Genomic DNA, 25,708 nt, shown 5'->3' on the forward strand with positions numbered 1-25,708 from the left:
AGTCAGACGGCTGAGGCTCCGGTCCGTGACAAGGAGTTCAGTTCTTTGAGATGAGCGCGCAGGACTTGGGTCCCTCGAAACGTTGAGCGCGAGCGAAACACCCACTGGGCCGGCTGGCGGCAATCCGGCGAAGCCGGTTGGCGAGCAGTCGGTCGTGCGGCTGTTCATTTGATGAATGGCGGACCGGGTTGATCGACCCGGCGACCTTTGGCTTAGTGTATGAAGCGTAAAAGAGCTTTGGCCCGTTGTGCTTGCCAGCCGACAGCTAAAGCTGGATCTGTGGCTTTAGGGCGAAGTGGGGGACCGCGGCATCCTAACTTTATCAGGAATCACCAAGTAAGGCGGCGGGGTAGCGACCGAGCCGGCCAGCCCCCGGGCCCCCGGGTCGAGCGAGTCAGACCAGTGGCCGGGTTCAGTGGTATAGTGATGCAGGAAAATAGGGACACAATAAATTGGTCGACAAAAGGCAGCCCCCGAGTCTCGTTCGGGGACCCCATAGTTTCATGCGTTTACAAAAGGCGATGATACATACGCTCGTGCGGCTAACTGTAAAACGGGCGGAGGAGTTCCGCGTTCCACGGCCGGGTCGTTTCTTCACCGGCAGTGTCCTTCTTGCACTTCCTCGACTTGCATGCATCGATGAGGTAGTAGGCGTTGCGGTCGCGCAAGGCCCTGCTCACAATGAATGGGCCCTCCCATGGAGGGGACAGCTTGTGCTGGCATGCCTGCTCTTGGACGAGTCGGAGGACGAGGTCGCCCTCGCGGAACGCGAGGGGCTTGATGTTCTTGCTGTGGTAGTGCCTCAGGCCTTGCTGGTAGATGGCCGAGCGACTGAGCGCTAGGAGGCGTGCTTCTTCGAGCAGGTCGACGCCATCTTCGCGGGCTTCGGCTTCGGTGTACATCGCGACGCGCGGCAAGTCGAACTCGACGTCGGTCGGGATGACGGCTTCGGCTCCGTAGACGAGGAAGAACGGGGTGAACCCAGTCGACCGATTCGGCGTGGTGCATAGACTCCAGAGAACGGCTGGCAACTCATCAAGCCAGCTGCCGAGTGAGCGGATGAGCGGCTCGACAAGTCGCGGCTTGACGCCGGACAGGATGAGTCCATTGGCCGCTCGACCTGCCCGTTGGACTGCGGATGCGCAATGGAGGCCAGGTCGAGGCGGATGCCAGAGATGGAGCAGTCTTGCTCGAGCGCGCCCTTGGCGAAGTTGGTGCCGTTGTCGGTGATGATGTTGTTCGGCATGCCGTAGCGCACCGCTATGTCCTTGATGAACCGGACGGCTGTTGGCCCGTCCAGTTTCTTGATTGGTCTTGCCTCGATCCACTTGGTGAATTTGTCCACTGCCACCAGCAAGTGCGTCATGCCGCCTTGGGCGGTTTTGATGGGTCCCACCATGTCGAGTCCCCAGACCGCGAAGGGCCAGGCGATCGGTATGGTGCGGAGTGTTGACGCCGGCTGGTGGTTGCGTTTGCTGAAGCGCTGGCATCCCTCACACTTGAGGACGAGCGACTCGGTGTCTTGGAGGGCCGTGGGCCAGTAGAAGCCGTGGCGGAACGCCTTGGCCACCAGGGATCGTGATGCGGCGTGGTGCCCACACTCGCCCTGATGTATGTCGAGGAGGATGTCGATGCCCCGCTCCTGCTCGACGCAGCGCTGGAACACGCCGGTGGAGCTGTGCTTGACGAGCTCGTTGTTGATGATGCTGTAGGCGGACGCCCGGCGCTGCACTTGCCGAGCTTCGGTCTCGTCTATGGGGAGAACCCCGTTCTCCAAAAATTCTGATATTGAGAGGGCCCAAGATGGAGCCGTAACCACAGCGAAGACGGCCACCAGGGTGGGTTCCGAGTCGGCAGCCCCCGATGGATGCGGAGGCTCTCCATCGCGGCGCACAACGGATCGGACGGCTCGATCCGATCCGCTGCGGCCCTGGCTTCGGCAGCCTTCCTCGTCTTGCTCGACGAGGAGGAGGCGCCGTCGCCGGTGACGAAGACCTCCACATGGACGTCCATTGCCCCGGTGGAAACGCCGCCGCCGAGGGAGAGGGGAGAGTCGGAGTAGCTGAGCACCTCGCTGGGGTACTCGTCGGCCGCGAACGCATCAGAGATGCGCAGTGCGGCAAAGGAGGCGACAAGCGCGCCGACGACGTCGTCCACCAGAGCGACGGACTCGTCGGCGTAGGAGAAGGGCCCCGTCCGAAGCATGCTCTCGGCCAACTCCTCGAGCTGCCCCACGGTGGGCGCCAACTGTCGTGGTGGGCGCACGCAAATGCCAAGGGATGGCTAAAGAGAGGAGGAGGCTCGAGGGCGCTGGTGGGCTCCAGAGGCGAGGTTGCATGAGCGGGCGCGGGACACCGGACAGACCCAGGTTCGGGGCTCTCCGGAGAGATAATACCCCTAGTCCTGCCGAGTGTAGTTGGATGATCGATAGTACAATGTTGCTTCTGGAGCTGTATGAAGGAGGAAGGAAGCTGGCCAAGGCTTGGGCTGCTCCTTCTCTCCGGTGTTGCTGTTTCATGGCTAGTCCTCCTGCTTCGCCCCCCGAATGATCGTGGGCTCCCGGGGGTTTTATAGTCCAACCCCTCGGGGGTACACTGGTAATGTTATAAGTCGGTGGGTCCGGGTAGTCGGTGTTCGGGGACCCGGGATGGGCCCCGCTAAGGGCTTGTGGTTCGCCGGGTTCCCCTAGGTGCGGACCCCGCCAGCCTAGGGGGGCTGTGCGCCGTCTTGTCGATCGTCAAGGCGTGGCCGAGTCGAGCCGCGTACAGTGCTCTCCGTCATGTTGCCACTTGCTGTCGTCAGCGGTGCGGGTGGGGGCACTGTTGCCACGCCGCCCCTGGTCAGCGGGTAGGTGAGGGGCACTGTTGCCACGTTCCTGCTGACCAGAGGCATGGGCGGGGCACTGTTGCCTCGGTCATCGTTGATTGAAGTCTTGTCTCCGTCATACGGCCTGGATGGGACGGGAGTTGACCCGCGGCTGGATTGTGTAGCATGCCATGGGTGGCGCTGGCTTGGTGAGGAGGCCTTGGCCGTGCCGGGTTCGGTTGTCTTGCGCCAGTTGTTGGGGCCGAGTCGACGTGTCTTGCCGGGTCGGCTAGTCTGGCCGGCTTGGGGGCTTGGCCGGGTCGAGCGACCCGGCCAAGCGCGCGCCGGTATTGAGGGGCGGTGCCAGCCCCGTTGTTTTTGAAGAGGATCCGGGTTCCGTTGCCTGCCCGGGGTCCATCCCCCCGACAGTCGTCTCGCCAACTATTGCTCTTGCAACTATTGCTATCGCATAGCGATAAAGTAAAGCAATTATTTGGCGCTTGCATCTTATGCAATAGAGAGACAACCATAAGGCTTTTGTCAGTTGCCGATAACTTCAACAAAACATGATCATCTCATACAACAACTTATATCTCATCACGTCTTGACCATATCACATCACAACATGCCATGCAAAAACAAGTTAGACGTCCTCTACTTTGTTGTTGCAAGTTTTACGTGGCTGCTACGGGCTGAGCAAGAATCGTTCTTACCTGCGCATCAAAACTACAACGATAGTTCGTCAAGTTAGTGCTGTTTTAACCTTCTCAAGGACCGGGCGTAACCACACTCGGTTCAACTAAAGTTGGAGAAACTGACACCCGCTAGTCACCTGTGTGCATAGCACGGCGGTAAAACCAGTCTCGCGTAAGCGTACGCGTAATGTCGGTCCGGGCCGCTTCATCCAACAATACCGTCGAACCAAAGTATGACATGCTGGTAAGCAGTATGACTTGTATCGCCCAGAACTCACTTGTGTTCTACTCGTGCATATAACATCAACGTATAAAACCAAGCTCGGATGCCACTATTGGGGAACGTAGTAATTTCAAAAAAATTCCTACGCACACATAGGATCATGGTGATGCATAGCAACGAGAGGGGAGAGTGTTGTCCACGTACCCTCGTAGACCGAAAGCGGAAGCGTTAGCACAACGCGGTTGATGTAGTCGTACGTCTTCACGATCCGACCGATCAAGTACCGAATGTACGGCACCTCCGAGTTCATCACACGTTCAGCACGATGACGTCCCTCGAACTCTGATCCAGCCGAGTGTTGAGGGAGAGTTTCGTCAGCATGACGGCGTGGTGACGATGATGATGTTCTACCGACGCAGGGCTTCGCCTAAGCACCGCTACGATATTATCGAGGTGGGCTATGATGGAGGGGGGCACCGCACACGGCTAAAAGATCAATGATCAATTGTTGTGTCTCCAAGGGGTGCCCCCCTCCCCGTATATAAAGGAGTGGAGGAGGGGGAGGGCCGGCCCTCTCTATGGCGCGCGCTAGGAGGAGTCCTACTCCCATCGGGAGTAGGATTCCCCCCCTTCCAAGTAGTAGGAGTAGGAATCAAGGAAAGGGGAGAGAGAAGAGAAGGAAGGAGGGGGCGCAGCCCCTCCCCCTAGTCAATTCGTACTAGGCCTTGGGGGGCGCCCAGCCTCTCCTCTCTCTTTCCCCTAAAGCCCAATAAGGCCCATATACTCCCCGGCGAATTCCCGTAACTCTCCGGTACTCCCAAAAATACCCGAATCACTCGGAACCTTTCCGATGTCCGAATAGAGTCGTCCAATATATCGATCTTTATGTCTCGACCATTTCGAGACTCCTCGTCATGTCCCCGATCTCATTCGGGACTCCGAACTACCTTCAGTACATCAAAACACATAAACTCATAATATAACTGTCATCGAAACTTTAAGCGTGCTGACCCTACGGGTTCGAGAACTATGTAGACATGACCGAGACACGTCTCCGGCCAATAACCAATAGCGGAACCTGGATGCTCATATTGGCTCCCACATATTCTACGAAGATCTTTATCAGTCAAACCGCATAACAACATACGTTGTTCCCTTTGTCATCGGTATGTTACTTGCCCGAGATTCGATCGTCGGTATCTCAATACCTAGTTCAATCTCGTTACTGGCAAGTCTCTTTACTCGTTCTGTAATACATCATTCCGCAACTAACTCATTAGTTGCAATGCTTGCAAGGCTTATTGTGATGTGCATTAGCGAGTGGGCCCAGAGATACCTCTCCGACAATTGGAGTGACAAATCCTAATCTCGAAATACGCCAACCCAACAAGTACCTTTGGAGACACCTGCAGAGCACCTTTATAATCACCCAGTTACGTTGTGACGTTTGGTAGCACACAAAGTGTTCCTCCGGTAAACGGGAGTTGCATAATCTCATAGTCATAGGAACATATATAAGTCATGAAGAAAGCAATAGCAGAATACTCAACGATCGTGTGCTAAGCTAATGGAATGGGTCAAGTCAATCACATCATTCTCCTAATGGTGTGATCTCGTTAATCAAATGACAACTCATGTCAATGGTTAGGAAACATAACCATCTTTGATCAACGAGCTAGTCAAGTAGAGGCATACTAGTGACACTCTGTTTTTCTATGTATTCACACAAGTATTATGTTTCCGGTTAATACAATTCTAGCATGAATAATAAACATTTATCATGATATAAGAAAATAAATAATAACTTTATTATTGCCTCTAGGGCATATTTCCTTCAGCATGTTGGTTCCCGTACGTAATAATGAGGCCACCCCTATTTTTGTAGTCAAAAATAGTTGTGTTAAAACTGTGGCTTTGTGATCTAAAACAATGATGGCTTTATTTAGTATGGAGATTCTAAAAATTATGGTGTGGTGCATTTCCATTACTATCTAGTAGTGATCATGTACTCCATCCGTTTTTCTTACTCCACATATAAGATTTCTTTGAAGTCAAACTATGCAAAGTTTGACCAAATTTATATTAAAAATATCAACATCTAAAATAATAAAGTTATATGGTATGCATATTAATTCTATGATGCATCTAGTGACATTGATTTCGTATTGTGAATGCTACATATTTTTTCTATAAAGTTGGTCAAACCTTTTGAAGTTTGAGTTTAGACAGATTTTATATGCAAACTAAAAGGAAACAGAGGAAATACTTGTGATGCACATTTTGTAGAAATATGTACCACGACATGCAACCGAGAGGAAAATATACATCACGCTAATTATGTATTCACGCATACAAATAACATAAGGTTCTAGAGGAAGTATAAAATATGAAATACCTGGAGCTATAACTTATAGACAAAAAATCCATTTTACTACCCTGAATAAAATGGATCGTTCACATAACCGCTGACTATTTCTTTTGTTCTCTTAAAACCCTGATCTACGCAATACCATTCACAAATCGTCTTATCGGGTGGTTTGCTGACGTGGACGAGGTCAAAGTGTACTTAGACAATATATTTTTTATCTTGCATATTCTTGTGGTGTTAATTTTGAACATAAGCTAGTCCTGGTTGGTCAATTCTCAATTTCTCATACTGAAGTATAGTGGTTCTTCCACACAAAACACATACTAGCATTGCTGAAAGCAGATTACAAGTCTTGCGCATAATGTCATAGCAACCAACTAACCAACCAGAAACGTGCTATGCTGAAAGCTGTTTCAGCGCTGGCCGCTACTTATGTCTATTGATTAGTATCCTCTGGTGCAAACCAACTTCAGTACCATAGTACCATGATTACAGGTAGCTCGCACTTGCTCCACCCGCCGGAGCATGCATATGCAGCGGTCGACCGGCCGGCCGGCCGGCGACGCCAACGGGATCCCCAGTCCCAACTGTACCGTAGGATGGGACGTAGACCGAAAGGGACCCTAGTCGTGCTGAACTTGAGAGCGCATGGTAGAGGTACGATCAGAATCGGAAGGCGCACGTACACGCACGGCGCGTCACGTCGCCGTGTGCGCCGTACTGAGCACCATCCGTACGAGGTTAATGTGCGTGCGACCCGATCGGTTAGGGTCCTCAACTGTTCGTGCCACCGTAGACTTGGAGCCTGGCTTTTAAGGCGTACTCAACTTAACTTAGGTGGTACTGGCACCTCAATCTCTCGGGAGCACGTGCTCAAAGCTCAACCAGCCTGTCCCTCAGCAGATAGGTGTACGTACTTGTCAGGAGGAGGGGTATATATCACTAGTTTCAAATCCATTAATGGATGGGCTGGTCGACGCTTTAGAGAAAGCCCACCTACAATTTGAGAAGGTTGGTTGGATTAAATCGAATTAAGAAAATTTAGTGGGGTGTTAGTCTACAGCGCATGTGCGGTTTTCGATCGAGCTCTCAGTTTCTGGCCGGGGCCCGTTTCGTGGAGCTGGACGCCGTCTAAAGCCGGGAATATCAGGTGAGTGAGTGGTGGTGGCCAAGCTGACCAACGCCAACGCCAGGCTTGATTAAGGGGCAGGTTAATTGGTTGCTTGAAAGAACAGGCAGAGCTGAGCCGATGGAGGCCCGTCCGTCCGGCCTATACGCGCACGTGGGTCCTCACGTGACCGGCGCGGCTTAGATGATGCCCAAAGGACAGTGGTGGGCAACGCTCTTGGATGCTGTTGGCACGGTGGTCCTCTTCCTCTTCCTCTCTTCTCTCCATTTCTTTCTCGCTATTTTCTCGGCAAAATTGTTGGGTGAGAGAGAAAAGTACACGTCACAATCTGTGGTTGTTCCGATAAAAAAAGCATATTAACTCCTGCCATCTTATAATTCCTAAGTACATTTTATATACTAGTACAGTTCCTAGCTAGGCGTCATCTTATGAATGAATGGCTTTGTGTTGGTGAGATCGACCCCTGTTCATTTTTTAATCATCGCACGATGCGAGTTTTTATATTGGTATAAACAGAAGGAAACCTCTGATAGACGTGACGGCGCCCTCAAACTCAAGTCAACCAGATGGTAAACATCAGCCGAAGCTAGCTAGGCTCCAGATGTGTACCAATCGACCTATGTAGAGTAGCGAGCGAGCGGTACTTGGTTCAGAATGTCTGCCCATGCCGGGAGGGCATCTCATTCGACGGAGCGACCCCTCCCCTCCCACTGCCCCCATCAAGCTACATACACTATTGCCTTTTACTAGTAACTTTCAGCTAGGAATAGATCGATCTCTCTCCTCCTTAAATGAATCCTCAAACTGCCATTCATAGATGCCCAGCTGATTGGACCTACCCTGACTGGCTGCCCATTTCACAGACAGAATCTATCCTATCCGTCTGTTTTTCTTCCCTCCATCTGCAGGCAGGGTCAACCACAAAAAAATATCATACCTCTAGCGATCCAGCTACAGTTTAACCTCCAGGGGCGTCCGCTTCAGGGCTTTGATCGGATACGTGACATCTCAACACTTACTGCCTGCCTCTTTGGACAAGACATATATCGCACCTCAGTAGTTAGTAGTTGTTGTAGTCACCATCCCTCATAGGTGAGTAGTTCATGTTGGTACTAAAAAGGTGAACCGAGTTTTTAGAGTGTCAAAGCAACATATTGTCACCGCTGATCCCAGTTTCAGGCCAATCATTACTCAAATCGTCCGCCATCATGCATGCTTACTTAATTATATACACTATCTCATGAATAAATTCATATCTGCTGCAAGAAACATTGCGAGCGAGGGTACAAGACTGTATTGCACTATGCACGCTGCTTTCCAGAAGTCAAGCATCCGCGTTTATATTGCAGGATCGTCGTCGACCCATCCGGAGAGAGGAATCAAGTCAGAAAAAGCAACGTGAGAAAGAAAAGAAAAGAAAGGAAAGAAAGTAACAGGAGTGAGGTCCCCGTGTGAAGGCCGAGGAGAAAGAGGAATAAGCAAAAAGCGCTCTCCATTTGAAGATTATACGAGCGAGTCTCTCTCTAATCTAATCGGAGGCCTAAGGCGGTCGTTGGGTTGGGTCGAGCTAGCCTAGCCATGGCCATGGCGATGGTGGCCAGGCCATGGTGGAGCATGCATGCTGCATGCAAGCCAATGGTTGCGCGCGCGCGGGAGAGCTAGCGCGAGCGCGAGCGGGACATCTTTTCCGCGGGGCGGGGCGGGGGCCCACGGGGGAGGGAGATGGCTGCACTGCATGATCATCACTGTGCGAGACTAGTAAGATCGAGTTGGTGCCGGGTCCAAATCACAGCGGCCCAATAATTGATCGGGACGCCACTGGAAGCGAAGCGAGGAAGAAGAAACGGGCGCCTCCCCTCGCCTCGCTCACCCGCTCCCAGCGGCCGACAAGGCCCGCCCGTGGCCGCTATCCCGCGGCTGGACCACCACGCGGCGGCCGCACGATCCCCATCCGACGGCCGCGGCGGCCCGATAAAGACACACCAGCAAAGGCACACGCGCGAGGCGCGAGCAAGCCTCGGGCTCACGCCGGCCACCTCATCCTCTCTTCTCTTTTAAGCCCCCTAATTATTAAAATGACTAACCTGCCCCCCGGTTCATCAGCCTCCTCTTGGTCCTGCCATGGAGAAAAGTCAGAGACGGCCGGGACAAATGTGGCCTCCTCCTCCTGACCTCCTCCGTTATGTGTCTTGCTCTTCGTCTCTCTTTCCCAACTCCCTCTTAATTGCTCCACTGTTAACGCAACAAAAATAAGCTCTTTTTCCCACCCAAAAATAAAATAAAATCAAAGCTCAAGTTTAGCAACTCCGTCGGGTCAACACGGACACGAGCAATAAAAAATAGTACTCCTACCAGTTTAGCTAATTAATTGATTAGTCAACCAAGTACGGGCTGTTAGGGAGATGGATTAATTAGGCCGGCATGCGACGCACATGAAACACTATTAACCAAAACAACAGATCGAGGGTGCAGATTGCTCCACGTCGATCAGCCGGAGAAAAAGGAAAAAGAAAAATACAGAGAGAGGGACGGGAGGGTTGCACCCACCAAAAATTCAGCTGTGGCTAGGCTACACTCCTTTTCCTGTCTTTTTAAATTTATCTCCAATCTCCAAAAATAAAGGAGGAGCAGAATGTGACGGACATGGGGCGGGCGCCCGTTCAAGGCACACGAAAAAAGTCTCGGAATTTGCCAGGCATGGGTCAATTTGCTCCTGGCCCCGGGCCTTTCAAGTGCTGGTCAATTTCGAAATGAAAAAGAAAAGGCTGGAAAGACACGGAGAGGGACTCCTCCAGCCTCCTCGCTTTCTTTCTTTTCCCATCCAATCCCCCACACCCCTCTCTGCTTTACGGCCCAATTTATTTCTTCTTCTACCGGATAATGCAAAACGCATCTCCATGAACATCCGCCCGTCATCTAGACACCGATGTTATATCGTAACATGACGATACATGAACCCATAATTTTACTTGCATTCTTCTAGATCACATGTCCGCATTAGCATATTATTAACTACTCCCTCCGTCGCATAATATAAGAGCATCTTTTACACTATTTTCTTCATACAGTACAGAATTAGTTGTAGTTGAAACGGACGCCGGAATGGTAAGACGGTAGTAGAGAGCGGAAAAAGGGTGGAGGGGAGAAAGCAAGGGGAGGGAGACAAATAAAAACAAGGGCACGACATCAGCAGCACCAGCAAATAATAACTTAACCACAGCACAACAACGACGCTGATTATTAAACGCGCAAGGAAAAGAGAATAAAAAGGGGAGGGGGGATACCAAAGGAGGAGGTGAGAGAGGGCGACGACAACAGCGACGTTTTCCTAAGAGCCAGCGCTCCCCTTAACCTCGGGCTCTGTCCAATTCCGATACATATCATCAGCAGCAGCGGCGGCGGCAGGAGGGATCAGCAGCAGAGCAGCAGCAGCAGCTCTTTTTTTTATATATGCGAGGTGCACCGGCCGGGCTGTATATTAGCCTCCCCGCCCTTCCCCTTTGCGTCGCTCTTCCCTTTCAGAAGGCGATTGCACAAGGCGACCAAGAACTGCTGCTGCGCCCGACCGGACAAGGGAAAAAAATATAGGGATAGTCACTCACACCAGAGAGAGAGAGAGGTAGATAAAGAGATTTCGAGAGAGAGGGAGACAAGCGGAGACAGAGATGGAGAGGAGGTCTCTCGGAGGCAAGCCTTTCACTCCCTCGACAAGATAACGATGTGCTCCTCCTCATCTTAGGTAAGTGAAACTGAAAAGCTAAGCTATATTTGCTAGCTTGATAGGTTGCTAGCCAGCGCGTCGATTCGATCGAGCTGTTCATGCGTAATTCGATCGATTGCGTGCTGTGGAGTTTGGGAAATAGATTGAGATCCTTTTTAGTTTTGTTTGAAGTTCTTTTAATTCTGTGGTTTTGGATTCTTAATCTTTTTCTTTGTTGGGTTCTTTTTTTCCTTTTTCTGATGCCCTGCGCGGTTGTTGCCGATGAACTTGTCTCAGGTTGCTGCGGGAGATCGAAGGGGATTTTTCTTGGCGCCGACGACGACGATGATGACAGTGGCGCCGCCGGTATGGGGATAGCGGCGCCACCGTGTCAGCAGACGACCACGCGGCAGGTGAGCGCAACCACGAGCAGTGCGGCGATCTACGGCGGCCGGCCGGCCACGGCGAGTTCTATGTCCCACTCCCAGGGATTCCACCAGGGCAGCAGCGGCGTCTACGGCTTCTCCTCGGATGGCTTCGACCGCCCGGGATCCAGCCAGGACCACGACCAGCAGCAAGAGCAGCAGCAGCACCACGTGGCGCAGCAGAGCCGACGCGACAAGATGAGGGTCCAGGGCTTCGACCCGGCCGCCGCCGCTGCCCACGGGCTGCTCCCTATCGACGGCGATGAGCACGTCGAGCCCGGCGCCATGTACGACCACGCCGCGGCCGCCGGCGCCTCCAACATGCTCGCCGAGATGTTCAACTTCTCCGCCCAGACGCCGTCGGGGCCATCCGCCACCGAGCTGCTGGCCAGCCAGATGAACGCCAACTACCGCTTCGGGTTCCGGCAGCAGGCGCCGGGAGCGGTAGTAGCCGGCTTGCCCGGCGACGGCGGTTGGTTCGGCAGCGGCGGGCCTGGCCGCGCTGGCGTGGTCCTCGGCGGGGCTAACTTATTAGGTGAGACGTCCTCGCCCAAGCAACAAGCAGGCGGCATGGCGGGCCTAGCCACCGACCCGGCCGCCGCGATGCAGCTCTTCTTGATGAACCCTCAGCAGCAGCAACAGTCAAGGTCGTCGCCGCCGTCGCCTCCGCCGTCGGACGCGCAGTCGGCTATTCAGCACCACGAGGCGTTCCAGGCGTACGGCAACGCCGCGAGTTCGTTCGGCGGCGGCGGGGCCGGCGTGGTGGAAGGCCAGGGCCTATCCCTCTCCCTGTCACCGTCGTTACAGCAGCTGGAGATGGCGAAGCAGGCCGAGGAGCTAAGGGTGAGAGACGGCGTGCTCTACTTCAACCGACAGCAACAGCAGCAGCAGCAGGCCCCGTCGGTGCAACAGCTCCCGATGGCATTGCACGGCCAGGTGGGCACGATGGGGCAGCAGCTCCACGTCGGATACGGCCCCGCCGGGGTCGCCGGCGTGCTGCGCAACTCCAAGTACACGCGCGCGGCCCAGGAGCTCCTGGACGAATTCTGCAGCGTGGGGCGCGGGCAGACGATCAAGGGAGGCGGGCGCGGTGCCGGCGGCTCCTCGTCGAACCCTAACGCGAGCAAGGGCGGACCCTCCAGCTCCGGCGCCGCCCAGTCGCCATCGTCGGCGTCCAAGGAGCCCCCGCAGCTGTCCCCCGCCGACCGGTTCGAGCAGCAGCGCAAGAAGGCCAAGCTCATCTCCATGCTCGACGAGGCACGTACCCACATCTATCTCTTTCTCATGCATGCATGGTGATGGTGGTGTCCAAATAGGAGCTCCGGCCGGCGCGGCGGCATGGCGCCGGCAAAGTTTAGGTAGGTGCAAGTGCAACAGACAGTAGGTAGCTGGCCGGTAGGGCTGGCTAGCCAGTACGGCCGCCCAGCTGCTTCAGAACCAACGAACGAACGAACTGGCTCCTGTCTTTTTTTTTACCACCAGCTCAGTCACTCACTCGGACCAGGACGACGTGGCATGCACAGCCAGGCGGCCGCCAATGGCAGCGAGCGCAGGCTGCGGCAGCCAGGGGTAGCTTTTGGGTGGATTGTCACGACGCAAACTCCAAGGGCGATATGAATCTCCAATCATAGTAACATCCATCCATCCCACGGCCCCCGATCCGATTTCTTTCTTTTTGTGCGGTTGTTGGTGCCGCAATGCCGTGATAGCAGCTGTCGCCGCGGCATTCATCGCCTCCATTTCTTTATGCTTGCTTGCATGGACTCTCTCTTTCCATATCTCTTCCCCCACAAAGGGAAAGAGAGTACGGCCACCCGTTGGTATTTATTATATTTCCATCCATCTCCACACACGCATTTGGACTATGATTTGTGTCACGTCACCACGTCAAATTATATAGAATAAGATCATAAAGTATCATATACTACTACTCTAGTCTCTCTAGTAGCTAGTGTGTGTGAAAGTTCATGATTCTAATCGAGTAGTAGTAAATATATCTGGCTAGCTAGCTATATACTTATAAGAAATTGGACAAAATGGCTGGAGAAAGATAGGTGCATGCGTTAGCTCAGGTAGATTTGTGTGGGAGCTGTTAGAATTTGGCACAGTGAGCAAGTACGAGAGGTAGCGCTCACATGTGTGTCCCCGGCCGGATACTATAAATTACTACTCCTGCTACATAATTGGAAAGAGAGATCGGCGATCAACAGCACGAGCACAGCACATGAACAAATCGGCACATGCAAGTTAGATGCCTCCGCGCATGGCTTTGCTGTTGCCAAACGGCCGTGGGCCTCGGCTCCGCTTGTTCTTTCCACCCATTTCCCGCTCATAATTGTGCCAGCGACACATGCTACGCCATGCCCATGTCTTAATTGCCCGCACCCAAAGTTTGTTTCTTTCTTTCGTGTCTGGTAACTCTGAATTTTCTTCTTCACAATCCACCCACGATCATGCATGCATCCTATAATCTCTTAGTCGATCTAGCTGCCTGTGATTTTTTCTCCTTTTCTTTTTTACTTTCATTCCTACCATCGGGTAAAACGACCAATGCCTACTTACTTCTAATTTAATTTACAGAACTTCAAGATCGATCGATGTGGTTAATTAATTAGCTCAAAGATTGTGCATGTGTTTTGTCCCACAGGTGGATCGGAGGTACAACCACTACTGCGACCAGATGCAGATGGTGGTGAACTTCTTCGACTCGGTGATGGGGTTCGGGGCGGCGACGCCCTACACGGCGCTGGCGCAGAAGGCCATGTCGCGGCACTTCCGGTGCCTCAAGGACGCCATCGCCGCGCAGCTGCGGCACACCTGCGAGCTGCTGGGCGAGAAGGACGCCGGCACGAGCTCCGGGCTGACCAAGGGCGAGACGCCGCGGCTCCGCGCCATCGACCAGAGCCTCCGGCAGCAGCGCGCCTTCCACCACATGGGCATGATGGAGCAGGAGGCGTGGCGGCCCCAGCGCGGCCTCCCCGAGCGCTCCGTCAGCATCCTCCGCTCCTGGCTCTTCGAGCACTTCCTACACCCGTACGTACCATCATCCCAATTCTCGCCGGAATACATTATTATTGACTCTCCGTACGTGCTACTCCTACGTCGGTACATGCCCATGCAGTACGCTGAGGCCAGTCAGGTGGTCATGCATGCATGCATGCGACTGTTCTTCTCTAGCTAGGATATGGCTAGCCTGGCATGGAATTTGCAATATGCTCCATGCATGGGGTCGACGAATGCATGCCGTCCGTCCGTCGACATGGTAGGGGTACTACGTACCACTCATCACGGGCAGCTTCTGCTTTGTTCTCCCTCCCTCTCTCTCGTTTGCTGCTAGCTGATGCGCTGCCGCGCTGCTTTCGCAAAAGCAGTAATTTTTTTCGAGATCCACGCTAAAACCGGCTGGCCGGCGGGGACAGGCGCCATGCCGGGCACTGTGCATATTCCTTCCCTTTTGCCTCTCCCGGATTACTTTCCCATCATTGCAGAAATTTAACTTTCTCCCCAGCCCAGTTTTACTGCCCCTGCCCGGTTTTAGTGCCTGCAGCAGGGCTGGATACTGGCTGTCAGGAATTCTGCTCATCTTTTTTCAAAAGCTCTTCACGCGCGCGCAAAGGCTTCAGCTATAGCCCCCCCTGCTGCTTCATTCCTTGGAGCCTTTTCTGGCTTCTGCTGCATGTACCATCAGCTAGCATGGGCAAGCTTGCTAGCTTTACAAGTTCGTTCTGCGATTGTGCACGATCGTGCACGATGCCATTGCCATGCTCTGCGAGAGATCAAAAGATGATCCATCCATCAGAGGATATTCATCTAGGAATCCGCTTCTTTTTGGCTCCTGCCGTTTATGCATGCGTGCATGCATGCATGCGTAGGTAGGTAGAACAAGGTATATGTTGCTCATATGGGCAGTGCGCGTATAATTCGTATATGATTGCTGAACAGTGCACTGCTGCCCGCCCGCAGTGGTGGTGCTGTTCCTGCTGCTCGGTGCCACTGCTGCTGCTGCTTGTGCAGTGAGGCAGCAGGCAGGCAGGAACGAGTGCATGCAGCCTTAATGATCAGTCCGTTTTGTATTTTGCATGGAGTATTTGCTGTTGCTGATGCGTGGCTTCGTCGTAACGTGCGTAGGTACCCCAGCGACGCCGATAAGCACCTGTTGGCGAGGCAGACGGGGCTGTCCAGGAACCAGGTTTGTAATTGTACCACTTTCTACCGCACTGTGCATGCATGCATGCATATACACCATATACATGGAATCTTCAGACTTTACACCAAGTTCATACAATAAGTTCAAGTGCTAGGAAAATAAACATTAAGTCTGTTGAGGCAGCAACACCAACATGCCAACATGCCTGAAACAAAGAAGAAGAAGAAGAAAGGCCACCAAGTGCGCTATAGATCAATGGCTAGTATCTAAAAACTTGATAGCTTCACAGTCACACAGACTCATAGCATCTGGTTAATGTTTTTAGTTGCTTAGCAATCATGGTAACACAATCATAATGTGACGTGGGAACAATAAGAAGAGCCATATGCTATATTACCCATAAATTGTGCGAACTTCTCAAATAGATACTCTGAGAAGATTTCATTGCCTAAATACTCAATCTGAGTATAGTATGCACAATTTACATATGGCGTAGCATCCTGGTAATCAACTTAAAAATAAAACATGGGGAATACACATGTACTTTCTTTGCTAAATAAAGCTAAACAGTGTTGTGTATGGAGAAATCATTATAATGTTCTACATTATTTAAGCAATGTTTGAATACCAATTTGTTTCAAAAAGATAAAACATACACTTCATTTCTAACAAAAACATATGTGCATAGTTAGTCTCCCCAAAGGCTGGCCACACTCGATTGAGCACGTGCAAACCGATATCAAACCACTCCCATATGCTTACTCCAATTGGCACATGCCTCATTACTTTGTCTGCCCTGTTGGTGCAATCTAAAAGCGGCCAAACACCTCGTGACCTAAGGGCCTAGTGCACTTGTTCTCGTCCCATTGGCGACACGAGCTAGGCTTCCCTCCTTCGGCCTTGGATCATAGCCTGATAATAACTCACTTCGCGGCCTGCTTGCAAGCATCTCGGTACACTAGCTCATGACTACAAAGGGTGTTGACCATGGCCCTACTCGATTTATGGACGCTTTAGAAGAGCACAATCTTACATTTTTCAAGTGTAATTCTAGAAGAAAAACTGACGATGAGTGATCAACTTGGGTGTCGGCAGGTGTCTGACAGCCAAATGTGTGTGAGAAGGCTTAGGAGGGTCGAGGGGTGTTATGGCATGCAACTTTGCTTTTCTCGGGATATATCTTTCTTGCGTTTAGTTTTGAATGTTACCGTGACTTAAACCTTCCCCCCTATTACTAAAATTCATAGTGCAAAAGTTTTTTTAGAATTATTACATTGCGGGTTTAAATTTTTTGATAACTAGATAACACACCATGCATTGATGTAGAAATTTATAGAAATAAAATATCAACAATAAAATAAACATAATAGCATTGCACCACATTCTCGTTGTATAAATGGTAGAAAACCTAGAGGTAAATATAGGGTGGATATGCATGTTATATTGCCTTGTGATATTCAAGTTCAATTATTTTTTGCTCAACAAAATATGTGGAGGGTTTGCATGTGCTTAATGATGTGGAGGGCTTGAATTTGGTGAAGTATGAAAAAAATGGAAAGTGGAAGGGTTGCATGCAGTTGATGATGTGGATGATTTGGGTATATATGCATTTAAACGGGATCGCTTGCTTATGTGCTTGACAATAAATTAGAGAAATTAAAATTCACTCATACATAGAGAGATAAATCTCTAATGTCACTCCTTTAAAAACTAAATTGCACGACAAGATGCTTTTGTTTTTCCACGTGCTCAAAATGGTCCCGGCAAATGCTGGTAAAGTATAATAATTTCTGAAACATTTAAATGATAATACCCATGTGTGTTATATCAAAAGTATAATATCTAGTCGGTTTAAACTGATTTTCTGAGTGAATTTAGTCCATTTTGACACAATTACTAAAAGTGGATGGAAACTTCAAGATAAATTGATCGTATTTATTTATATTTAATATATCTCATATGTATGGACCACCGGTATGTGACACTATCTACTTCAATGCATACCATGTTTAATTTTGCGGGTTTATTGCTGTATTCTCAACGGCGTATGCTTGTCCACATATATATTAGGCATGTATATGTTCGAAGGGTACTCCCAATATTCTTGATGTTCCATCGTATATATGCTTACTTTTATCTTTCAGTTTTTGGAGAATCTGCATAGCTTTCAGTTCATCTATCTCTCTCTTTTGTATCTTCCTGGACGTGGTCCCTTCACAGGTGCCCCCGTATGCATGTCCTCTTGGTACAAAATTTTCGTTTGCTGTTTGGCCAATGCGCTGTCCCTCCTCAGCTCCCTTTGTCGCGCGTTACCCCTTCCGGGACTCGTGATCAAACTCTGTGCATGTAAACCTGTGGCCTATGCTACTCTCAACGTAAAAAAAGAGAGTCTGTGGTCTATGCTACTCATCTTACATAGCTTTTTAAGAATTCTTCTGGAACCCTCCCAAAGATTCACATAGGAAAACCCTTCATCCAGTTAAAACCTGGGTGTGTTTAGTCAGCTGACGGTGACTGTCAAACTTCTCATGCTGAACACATCTAGCAATGTCTTCGGGTAGAGCTAATTTAGGATCTAATTAACACCTCCCTAGTTAGCACCGTACTTTTATTTACACTTCTACTATATGTCCGGCTCCGGCCAGTAGGTACACCGTACATCGTTTATTCCAAGCAAGCCATTTAGCTTGTTTATGTATAGCTAGAAATTGACTAGTGAACCTACTTTGATTTAGACGGAGAATCTCTGATTCTAAATTTAGCATCTGGTCTAACTTTCTCAGTCAATTAATCGTTGTTTTTCTAAGGCTTTGATTACATCAACATTGTTGAAATCGTGTATGCATCTGCAAACACTTAATCAATATGCAACTAAACATACAGCACTTCCTATGCGACCAACTGCCCAACTGCATGTGGCTTCATCTTGAAGCAACACGTTCAATCTGTTCTCTTTCAGTTTATCTAATTTTTGTGGACCATTAGCTACCTGCCTTTGTTCTCGAAATTCGCTATACAAATAATTGAAGTGGCTAGGAGCCTTGGGGTACTTAACAAGTTAACGATGCCTTTTTAAGATAGAAAAGCTTTTTCTTTACTTAGGTTGCAACTATGAGATAGTACACAAAGTTAACAAAAAAATGATAAATAAACTACAGGACCGAGGAGTACAATTTCTAGTAGCCCAAAAATAGCAAAAGGAAAATTATTTTTAGTACTCACCAGAATTAATAGATGCCAAAATGGATCTCTAAGTTTCGATAATATATATACATGGTTTAAAATGCACTAAGTTATCTATTCTCCATAGACCTGGTCCCACTGCTACCGAGTTATGGTCGAATTTTAATCCGTTCGTCTTGTTTTCAACGGATATTTTTTGGACTTAATATGATTCAAACTAGTGCAAATTTGTATCAATAGAACTAGTTGCTTTAACCCACCAAAAAAATGTTCGGTGTAACATATACATGCGCCCTATACAATTATATAAGCCATTTTGTCATGATAATGTGTGACTCTCCAATGAGAAAATTAGCTCATCTTGCTCAAGGTATACTATTATGTATCTGGCATTATGCGCTGCTCAAACCAATAATTAAGGACATAACACAATATTTCTTATGACTCGTCGCATATTCACAAGCCATGTAGAATTCACACCTAAATTAAATGAAAAACTAAGATATAAGTGAGTCGGGTGACTGATAGGTTAAGTGAAAGTAAGATCACTGAAATGAAAAAATTGTCGTCACAATTAGTTTTTCATTATTTGGATGGGTCGTGCAAGTTCATGAGCTAGTGATAAAATTTGTTGTTGTTTTGTTTGTATTATTTAGAACTGTCCATTGAATCTTTAAAAAGTCGGTACAAACGTATGTGATTGTTCTAAACTGTCTCTCGGTTTTTCTAACAATATGCACTTACTGTTGCGTATGTAGTATTTAAAAAAATATGGGAGGCTATATAGGGATTTTTTAAAATGATTATCCAGGAATTATAGATGTATAGTTGGACCAAGAAATCTAGCTTTAAGCATCTTTTTCTATCTAATTTCCAGTGGCATACGTACATGTCAAGAAATAATGTTAGGAGAGCCTGGCAGTATGATAGTGTCAGTTTAGTTGCTTGCCATTTTTTGCGAATAGTTCCATTTACCATTTAATCATGGGCAAAGACAGTACATACATGCGTACTAAAGACTCAAACTGGTCGGACCCATCCCCGGACCCTGCGCAAGCGGGATCTACATGCACCGGGCTGCCCTTTAGTTCCGTTTACCTTTTAATCATGGGCAGAGACAGACAGACAGTAATACATAAACCTCTACTATAATAAAAATCATGTTGCAAAGGAACTACTAATTGACTCCTACAACGAAATCATTGGATACAAACGAAACAGGACAAATAAGCGCTGGGTAAAAACTGAGAATGACAGTGTGGACTGCTAAACAAACGCAGCTATAGCCGCTACCCTACACGTCGCTGCACACATGCATGCATGCATGCACGCATGGCGCCATTGCTCTATGGACCCTCCCTATGCCTGCAATAATTCCTTTGGTTAATTTCTTTTGGATCAACTCCAGGTCTCGAATTGGTTCATCAACGCCCGCGTCCGGCTGTGGAAGCCCATGATCGAGGAGATGTACCAGCAGGAGACGAAGGAGCTCGAGGGCTCCTCCGCCGGCGGCGGCGGAGGCGGGCCCGAGTCCGGCAACGACCCCTCTGGCGCCGACGACTTGCACTCCCCGACGACCACCGGAGCGCAGCAGCACCCGCAGCAGCAAGTAGTAATGCAGCACGGCGGCGGCAGGTACGGCCAACAAGAGCACGGGATGTCCGGCGTCCACCCCCATAAGCTCGACCCCGGCGCGGGGCCCTCGGTGGCGGACGCCGCCTTCGTCGGCCTTGACCCGGCGGAGCTCCTTGGCGGCGACGCGCACGTGGGTGCCGCGGACGACCTGTACGGGAGGTTCGAGCCCGGGGTGAGGATGAGGTACGGGCCCGCCGCGACCGGCGCGGTCTCCGGCGACGTGTCGCTTACGCTGGGCCTGCAGCACGCCGGCGCCGGCAACCAGGGGCCGGACGGCAGCGGCCGGTTCTCCTTGAGAGACTACAATGGTTGTTGATGCCTACCTACACATATATCTTGATTATTCATTCATGGCTCATGCATGCATTGCATTATTTGGAGCACTAAGGAGATTCAGAGAGAGAAGAAAGAAAGCACCGGAGAAGAGAGAGAGAGATCTAGAGAGATAAACTTGCGTGGTGCCTCTGGAGGTGGTGCATGGGATGGGAATATATTAATACATGAGACAAATCATCATCTTCATTTTCTTCCTCAGATGATTCTTAATTTAGCTAGATTAATTCCTTTCGTTAGGCATTATTGTTGGGGGGGCTAAGGAAAATCTGTATACAGGAAAAGAAAGATAGGAAGTGTATGTTATAGATTTGTTTTAGTCACACTCTTTTTTTGGTTCTCATGTCTTCTGTTCCATGTTCTGTTTCTTGTCCGTTTTAGTCTTGGTGTACCATTTTTTCTCTCCTTTCCATCTGTAACTAAACATAAGAGAAACATACATACATACATGAATGCATATATTGGTAAATATCTCGACATATACACATGGCCATATGCATGTGGGCTAGAAGAAGAGATGTATAGTACGTACATGCATACACTTGGGCGGGTACAAAGTGTGGTCACTCACTCACGGCTGGCTGGCATATGTACCTGCAACTTGTGCGTGGCTCTTTTGATTTTGCCCCACCTTTTGGGGAATCCAATTGATGCCATGTCGGGGAAAGTTTTTCTGTTAAAAATAGCATGTATCAGGAGCAACTGCTGCTAGTTTTTACAGGATTGGTACAAGCAATTGCAGTACAGTAGTATTTCTGGCTGGGTTGCACCTGTCGGTCGGGCCTATCAATCATCATCATCTTTTTTCTTTTGCGAATTACTCCTTTTATAAACTAAGAATAGTACTGACCTAAAACGTCTTATATTAGTTTACAGTGGAAGTATCAATCAATCGTCAGTACGTAAGTATCCAGTTGAAGTGATTAATTAGCAACGTACGGGAACTGAGTTGTTCACTGATGGACCCAATTATCGTGGCTAGCTGATGATCGATGGAGCAAGCAACCACTGAAAGGAGATGCTGCTGCCTGCATGCATGGGGCTGGCAACCAAAACGAAAGCGGTGGTACGGTAGGTAGGTACGCTAGGACCGCCAGGACGCACGCAATCTTTCCCCGTGAGCACGGAGAGAAAAGAGCAGAAATTTCGAAAGGAACGGAGCAGCGGCACCAGCGTACGCTCAGGTGGCCGGAGTCTTTTCCCCACCGTTGCACGTCCAGATTGATTACACGCCGTGGGAACTGGGAAGTCGATCGAAGATCGCCGGCCGGCGCGGGCCGCCGTCGGCTCCGGCCGTGCACGGTGCCGGCCGATCGATGGACGCGCGTACGGCGGGGCGTACGTACTGCTGCGTGGACGCGGCGCCGACATGATTGAGTTTGGGTGCATTAATGCGAGAAATTGTGGTTGATTGATGGCCGCTCGCTCGCTGGGCACGGACGGGCGACAGGGACGTAGATTTGGTTGCCAGAGGAAGCAGGCGGATCAATCAATCAATGAATGCGTCGGTCGGTCCACCCGTCCGTCCGAGAACCGTCGCCCCATCTCCTCCGGTCCGGCCGCGAGGACAGCGGGTCAATGATGGACGGGGGCGTGTGGTTAATCGAGCCGCTCGCGTGATGGTTGCCGATGGACGGACGGTTGGTGTATAATTGCATTGCAGCAAGAGGAAAACTGTTGTGCTCGTACGTAGCACTACGTGTTATTTCCCCTGTTGTTTCTGAAGCGAGCTCAAAACTCACGTGGTAAGGTGATCGAGGTGTCGGGCAGAGGGCGCGTGTGGGTGCATGGTGATGCCAACTTCTCGTTGCAGCATGCGCACAGTGATGAGGTCACTTTTGAGGAACTTAACCTACACTAATACTACTAAGTGGCAAGTGTAAGTGCCGTAGCAACCTACCTGGGACTGGGAGTACTAGGTAAACATTAGCTTGTCTGACCGCAGGATCGTCTAGTCAAACATCGTGCATGTGGAGCCAGAGCCACCCGATTCACTGTGCGCAACTCGCCGCTTCCAGGACATGTCCTCTGCTCCATGCCGACTACGCCCTTAATTTCCTCAGATTTTGCTGTTCCAACAGTATCCCTGCCACGACGGTCAGCCTCAGTCTCACCGCTCACGTGCGGGTCTTGTCCATATCAATACATATCATCCTGGTATCATGCATACTACCTTTGCTGCCCAACAAATGGCGTGATGATTGCAGCCCTATAGTAGCTGAAACCAACAGCTCCGATGGACACTTCACTCGTGGCCTGGACTGGACTGGACTGCAGCCCTTGCTTTTCACCTTTGCCACCAAACCTTAGGGAGGGGTACATCTGCTCTGCTGCCCCTACTTCTCCACCAATCAAATGTCAGTGGATGACCGCTGTGTCGATCTCAAGAGCCGAGGGTCCTCCATAACTTGTTCAATCAATTATGACAAGATACATGAACCACAGTTCAAACTGATGTGGAGGACGCCCACAAACCACAGCTCGGCAGCTGTGCAAAGTGCAATTTGGATGGGTAATTGTAGTAACATTTCAAGGCAGTACCTGGTCTATAGCGTCAATTATGGATGGATGATTGTAGTAACATTGGAAGATAGTACTATGTAGGAACTCTCTGCTCTATGGACACATCCACACATCAGAAGGCTTAAAAGAGGGCTCTATATATTTAGGTCTGAAGAAAAACTGCCAAATGGTTGATCCATTCTTATTCTGCATCTACACAGGCGCCAAAATACTTGTATTAAAATGGAAACATATTCGTCATGCATGTATTTATGAGCTACAGATCTCTATCACTCAGCAAGGGTAGAACAAGTTGAGTAACTTCGACAAAAGTTATATCTATGCGATCCAGCGGTCCATTCCAGTGATCCTTTGGCTGAACATACTTCTCTCAAAATGGAAACATATTTTTGTTGTCCATTTCAGTGATCCTTTGGCTTGTCCTTGGGAACCTCTGTATCCAGCTTCCTGGGAGGCGGAACTGCTTCTTTTGCAGACCTGCAGCATTGTTTGATTTAATGATCAATTGCAGTAAACAATAAATAGAACTATTTATTCCTAAACAACCGAAGTTCAACAAGTGCTATGCATACTCCCCCCGTTTCTTTTTACTCCGCATATAAGATTTGGTCAAAGTCAAACTAGACAAAGTTTGACCAAATTTATATAAAAAAATATGAACATCTACAATACTAAAACCATATAATATGAAAATACGTTTCATGGTGCATCTGATAATATTGATTTCATATTGTGAATGTTTATATTTTTTAATATAAAGTTAGTCAAACTTTACAAAGCTTGACTTTGACCAAACCTTATATGCAGACTAAAAAGAAACGGAGGGAGTATTAACCAATGACCATTGGTTCAGTAAGATCATCTCGAGGTGGCATTGTTCGGAACACATCATGTGGTAGGAGGAACAAGGATTTTTGTTGCTGCATGCTGCTACAAAGCAAACTATTCGCCCGAGAAACGAAGAGTAGCCTACAGATACATCACACATGAACTGCATGATCTCTCTTGTTTCAAGCCGCCTCCTGGACACTACTGTCGCCCGATCTGGAATACTAAATCATAGGATTTCACCTGGAGACATAGACCTGAGCAGGCCGAAGCAGAATTGCCACTGTCGGGGCACAGGCACCTCAGGTTGAGTAGAGCAAGGTCTTGCAGAGCAGCAGCTCCATGAGGCCTGACTGAATGGTGAGAGCAGAGGTGCAACTCCACAGCCATGCCTCCATGGAGGTTAACGCTGCATCGGCTCGGACAAGGGATCTGAGCTTGGATTTCTCCAGGAGGGCGCCAGCATCGCAGCAGAGAAGCCAAGGCCGGGACGCGGTCGTCCTCGCTGACGCCCCCAGGCACGGGCCGGAGGCGTGCGGCAACAGGCTAAGGCATCCTTGCAGCCTGCAAGGACGCGCCCGACACCTCCGCACGTCGGCCCCAGGTCGCGGGGAACCTGCAGCGTCGGCGGGCCAAGGGAGGCTGCACACGAGAGCGGACTGGATTTGAGGCTGGCCGGCGACATAGGACAAGAAGCCGGGTGGAAGGGTCGGGGGAGAGGAGACTGATGGAGGAGAGCCGAGGAAACGAGAGAGAGGCACTAGCTGAGACGCCCACGCCCCCGCCCCCACCGTCCACCATGAATCAGCCTCCTCCAGCAGAGGAGGGACTTGGTGGTGGGGAAGAAGTTTTTGGGTGGCGGCGGCTGTACCTCCAGAGTTGCTCGAGAGTGACTGTGGCACTACTTTGGAGATGCCTTGAAGGTGTCGCCGTGGAGATACTACTTAGAGCAGGCTTCGGCTGCTGGCTCTCCTGGTTGCTTGCGCAGGACATGGATCGAGCGAAAGCTCAGCCATGACGGCGCTCGTGTGTGTCCATTCCCTTCTTGAAGGCATCGCTGGTGTATCCATGTCCTCATGTTCGATCCGGGTTATCGTGTTCGGCTGGCAATGGCTCTTGGGGTCCGGTGGTGCTGCCTATGGGCATCACTGTGCAGCAATCTCTCTTCTCTTGGTTCCGCTTTCTGGTCAGGCTGGTTCATGACAGTTTTTATGGTTGCTTTGTGATCTGGGTTTGTGGATGCCAGAGGCTGCTTTGTGATCTGGGTTTGTGGATGCCGGAGCTGCGGCTCCGGATGGTGGATGTGCGCCATGGTGATGCAACGGCAGTCCATGAGGTTGGCCCATGGGTCTGCATTACATGGGTGGCGACCTAGTGCTGCGAGGGTAGTGAGCTCGTCGGCCCGGTCGACACGATCTGCGGGATCGATCTGGCTGGTACGTCGAGGCAGCAGCCTTGGATGTTTGGCGCATTGTTTGTCATCTGCAGGTGGTTGTCTCATTTAAGGAGGGCTATAAGGCGTCCGTGCTGTGCGACGTTGCGACTCGCCTGCAAGCGGGGAACGTCGGAGCAGCACTCTGGATTTGTGGGTGTGCTTGATGCGGCTGTAGCCTTGTGTCGTGTGATCGACGAGGCTCCGTCGCTTGTGCGGTTATTGGCCTAGTTTTCCTTATAAACTGGGCCACTATGTCTGGTTTTTGAACTGATTTCCCTT

General features: G+C 50.2%; 2 protein-coding genes across 3 annotated transcripts in view; one reads left to right on the plus strand and one right to left on the minus strand.

Moving 5' to 3' along the window:
* The first annotated feature begins 10,534 nt into the window (after positions 1–10,534).
* On the plus strand, positions 10,535–21,112 carry LOC123096010 (BEL1-like homeodomain protein 4). Of its 2 annotated transcripts, XM_044517590.1 has the most exons (5): positions 10,535–10,959; positions 11,218–12,602; positions 13,993–14,378; positions 15,474–15,534; positions 20,084–21,112. In XM_044517590.1, the coding sequence occupies exons 2-5, from the start codon at positions 11,289–11,291 to the stop codon at positions 20,624–20,626; spliced, it is 2,304 nt and encodes a 767-aa protein (XP_044373525.1). In that variant the 5' UTR covers positions 10,535–10,959; positions 11,218–11,288; the 3' UTR covers positions 20,627–21,112. The 2 variants fall into 2 exon arrangements, with proteins under 2 accessions (XP_044373525.1, XP_044373524.1); XM_044517589.1 differs by lacking the exon at positions 10,535–10,959 and having other exon boundaries at positions 10,970–12,602.
* Positions 21,113–23,282: 2,170 nt separating this feature from the next.
* LOC123096011 (uncharacterized) overlaps positions 23,283–25,708 on the minus strand; it is a 4,691-nt gene continuing 2,265 nt past the window's right edge. Inside the window, exon 2 of the mRNA XM_044517591.1 lies at positions 23,283–23,643. Coding sequence (XP_044373526.1) covers positions 23,568–23,643 — 76 coding nt within the window. The 3' untranslated portion in view covers positions 23,283–23,567. The remainder of the gene's footprint in view (positions 23,644–25,708) is intronic.

This window comes from Triticum aestivum, chromosome 4D, assembly GCF_018294505.1.
Source record: "Triticum aestivum cultivar Chinese Spring chromosome 4D, IWGSC CS RefSeq v2.1, whole genome shotgun sequence".
Taxonomy (NCBI): Eukaryota; Viridiplantae; Streptophyta; class Magnoliopsida; order Poales; family Poaceae; genus Triticum; species Triticum aestivum.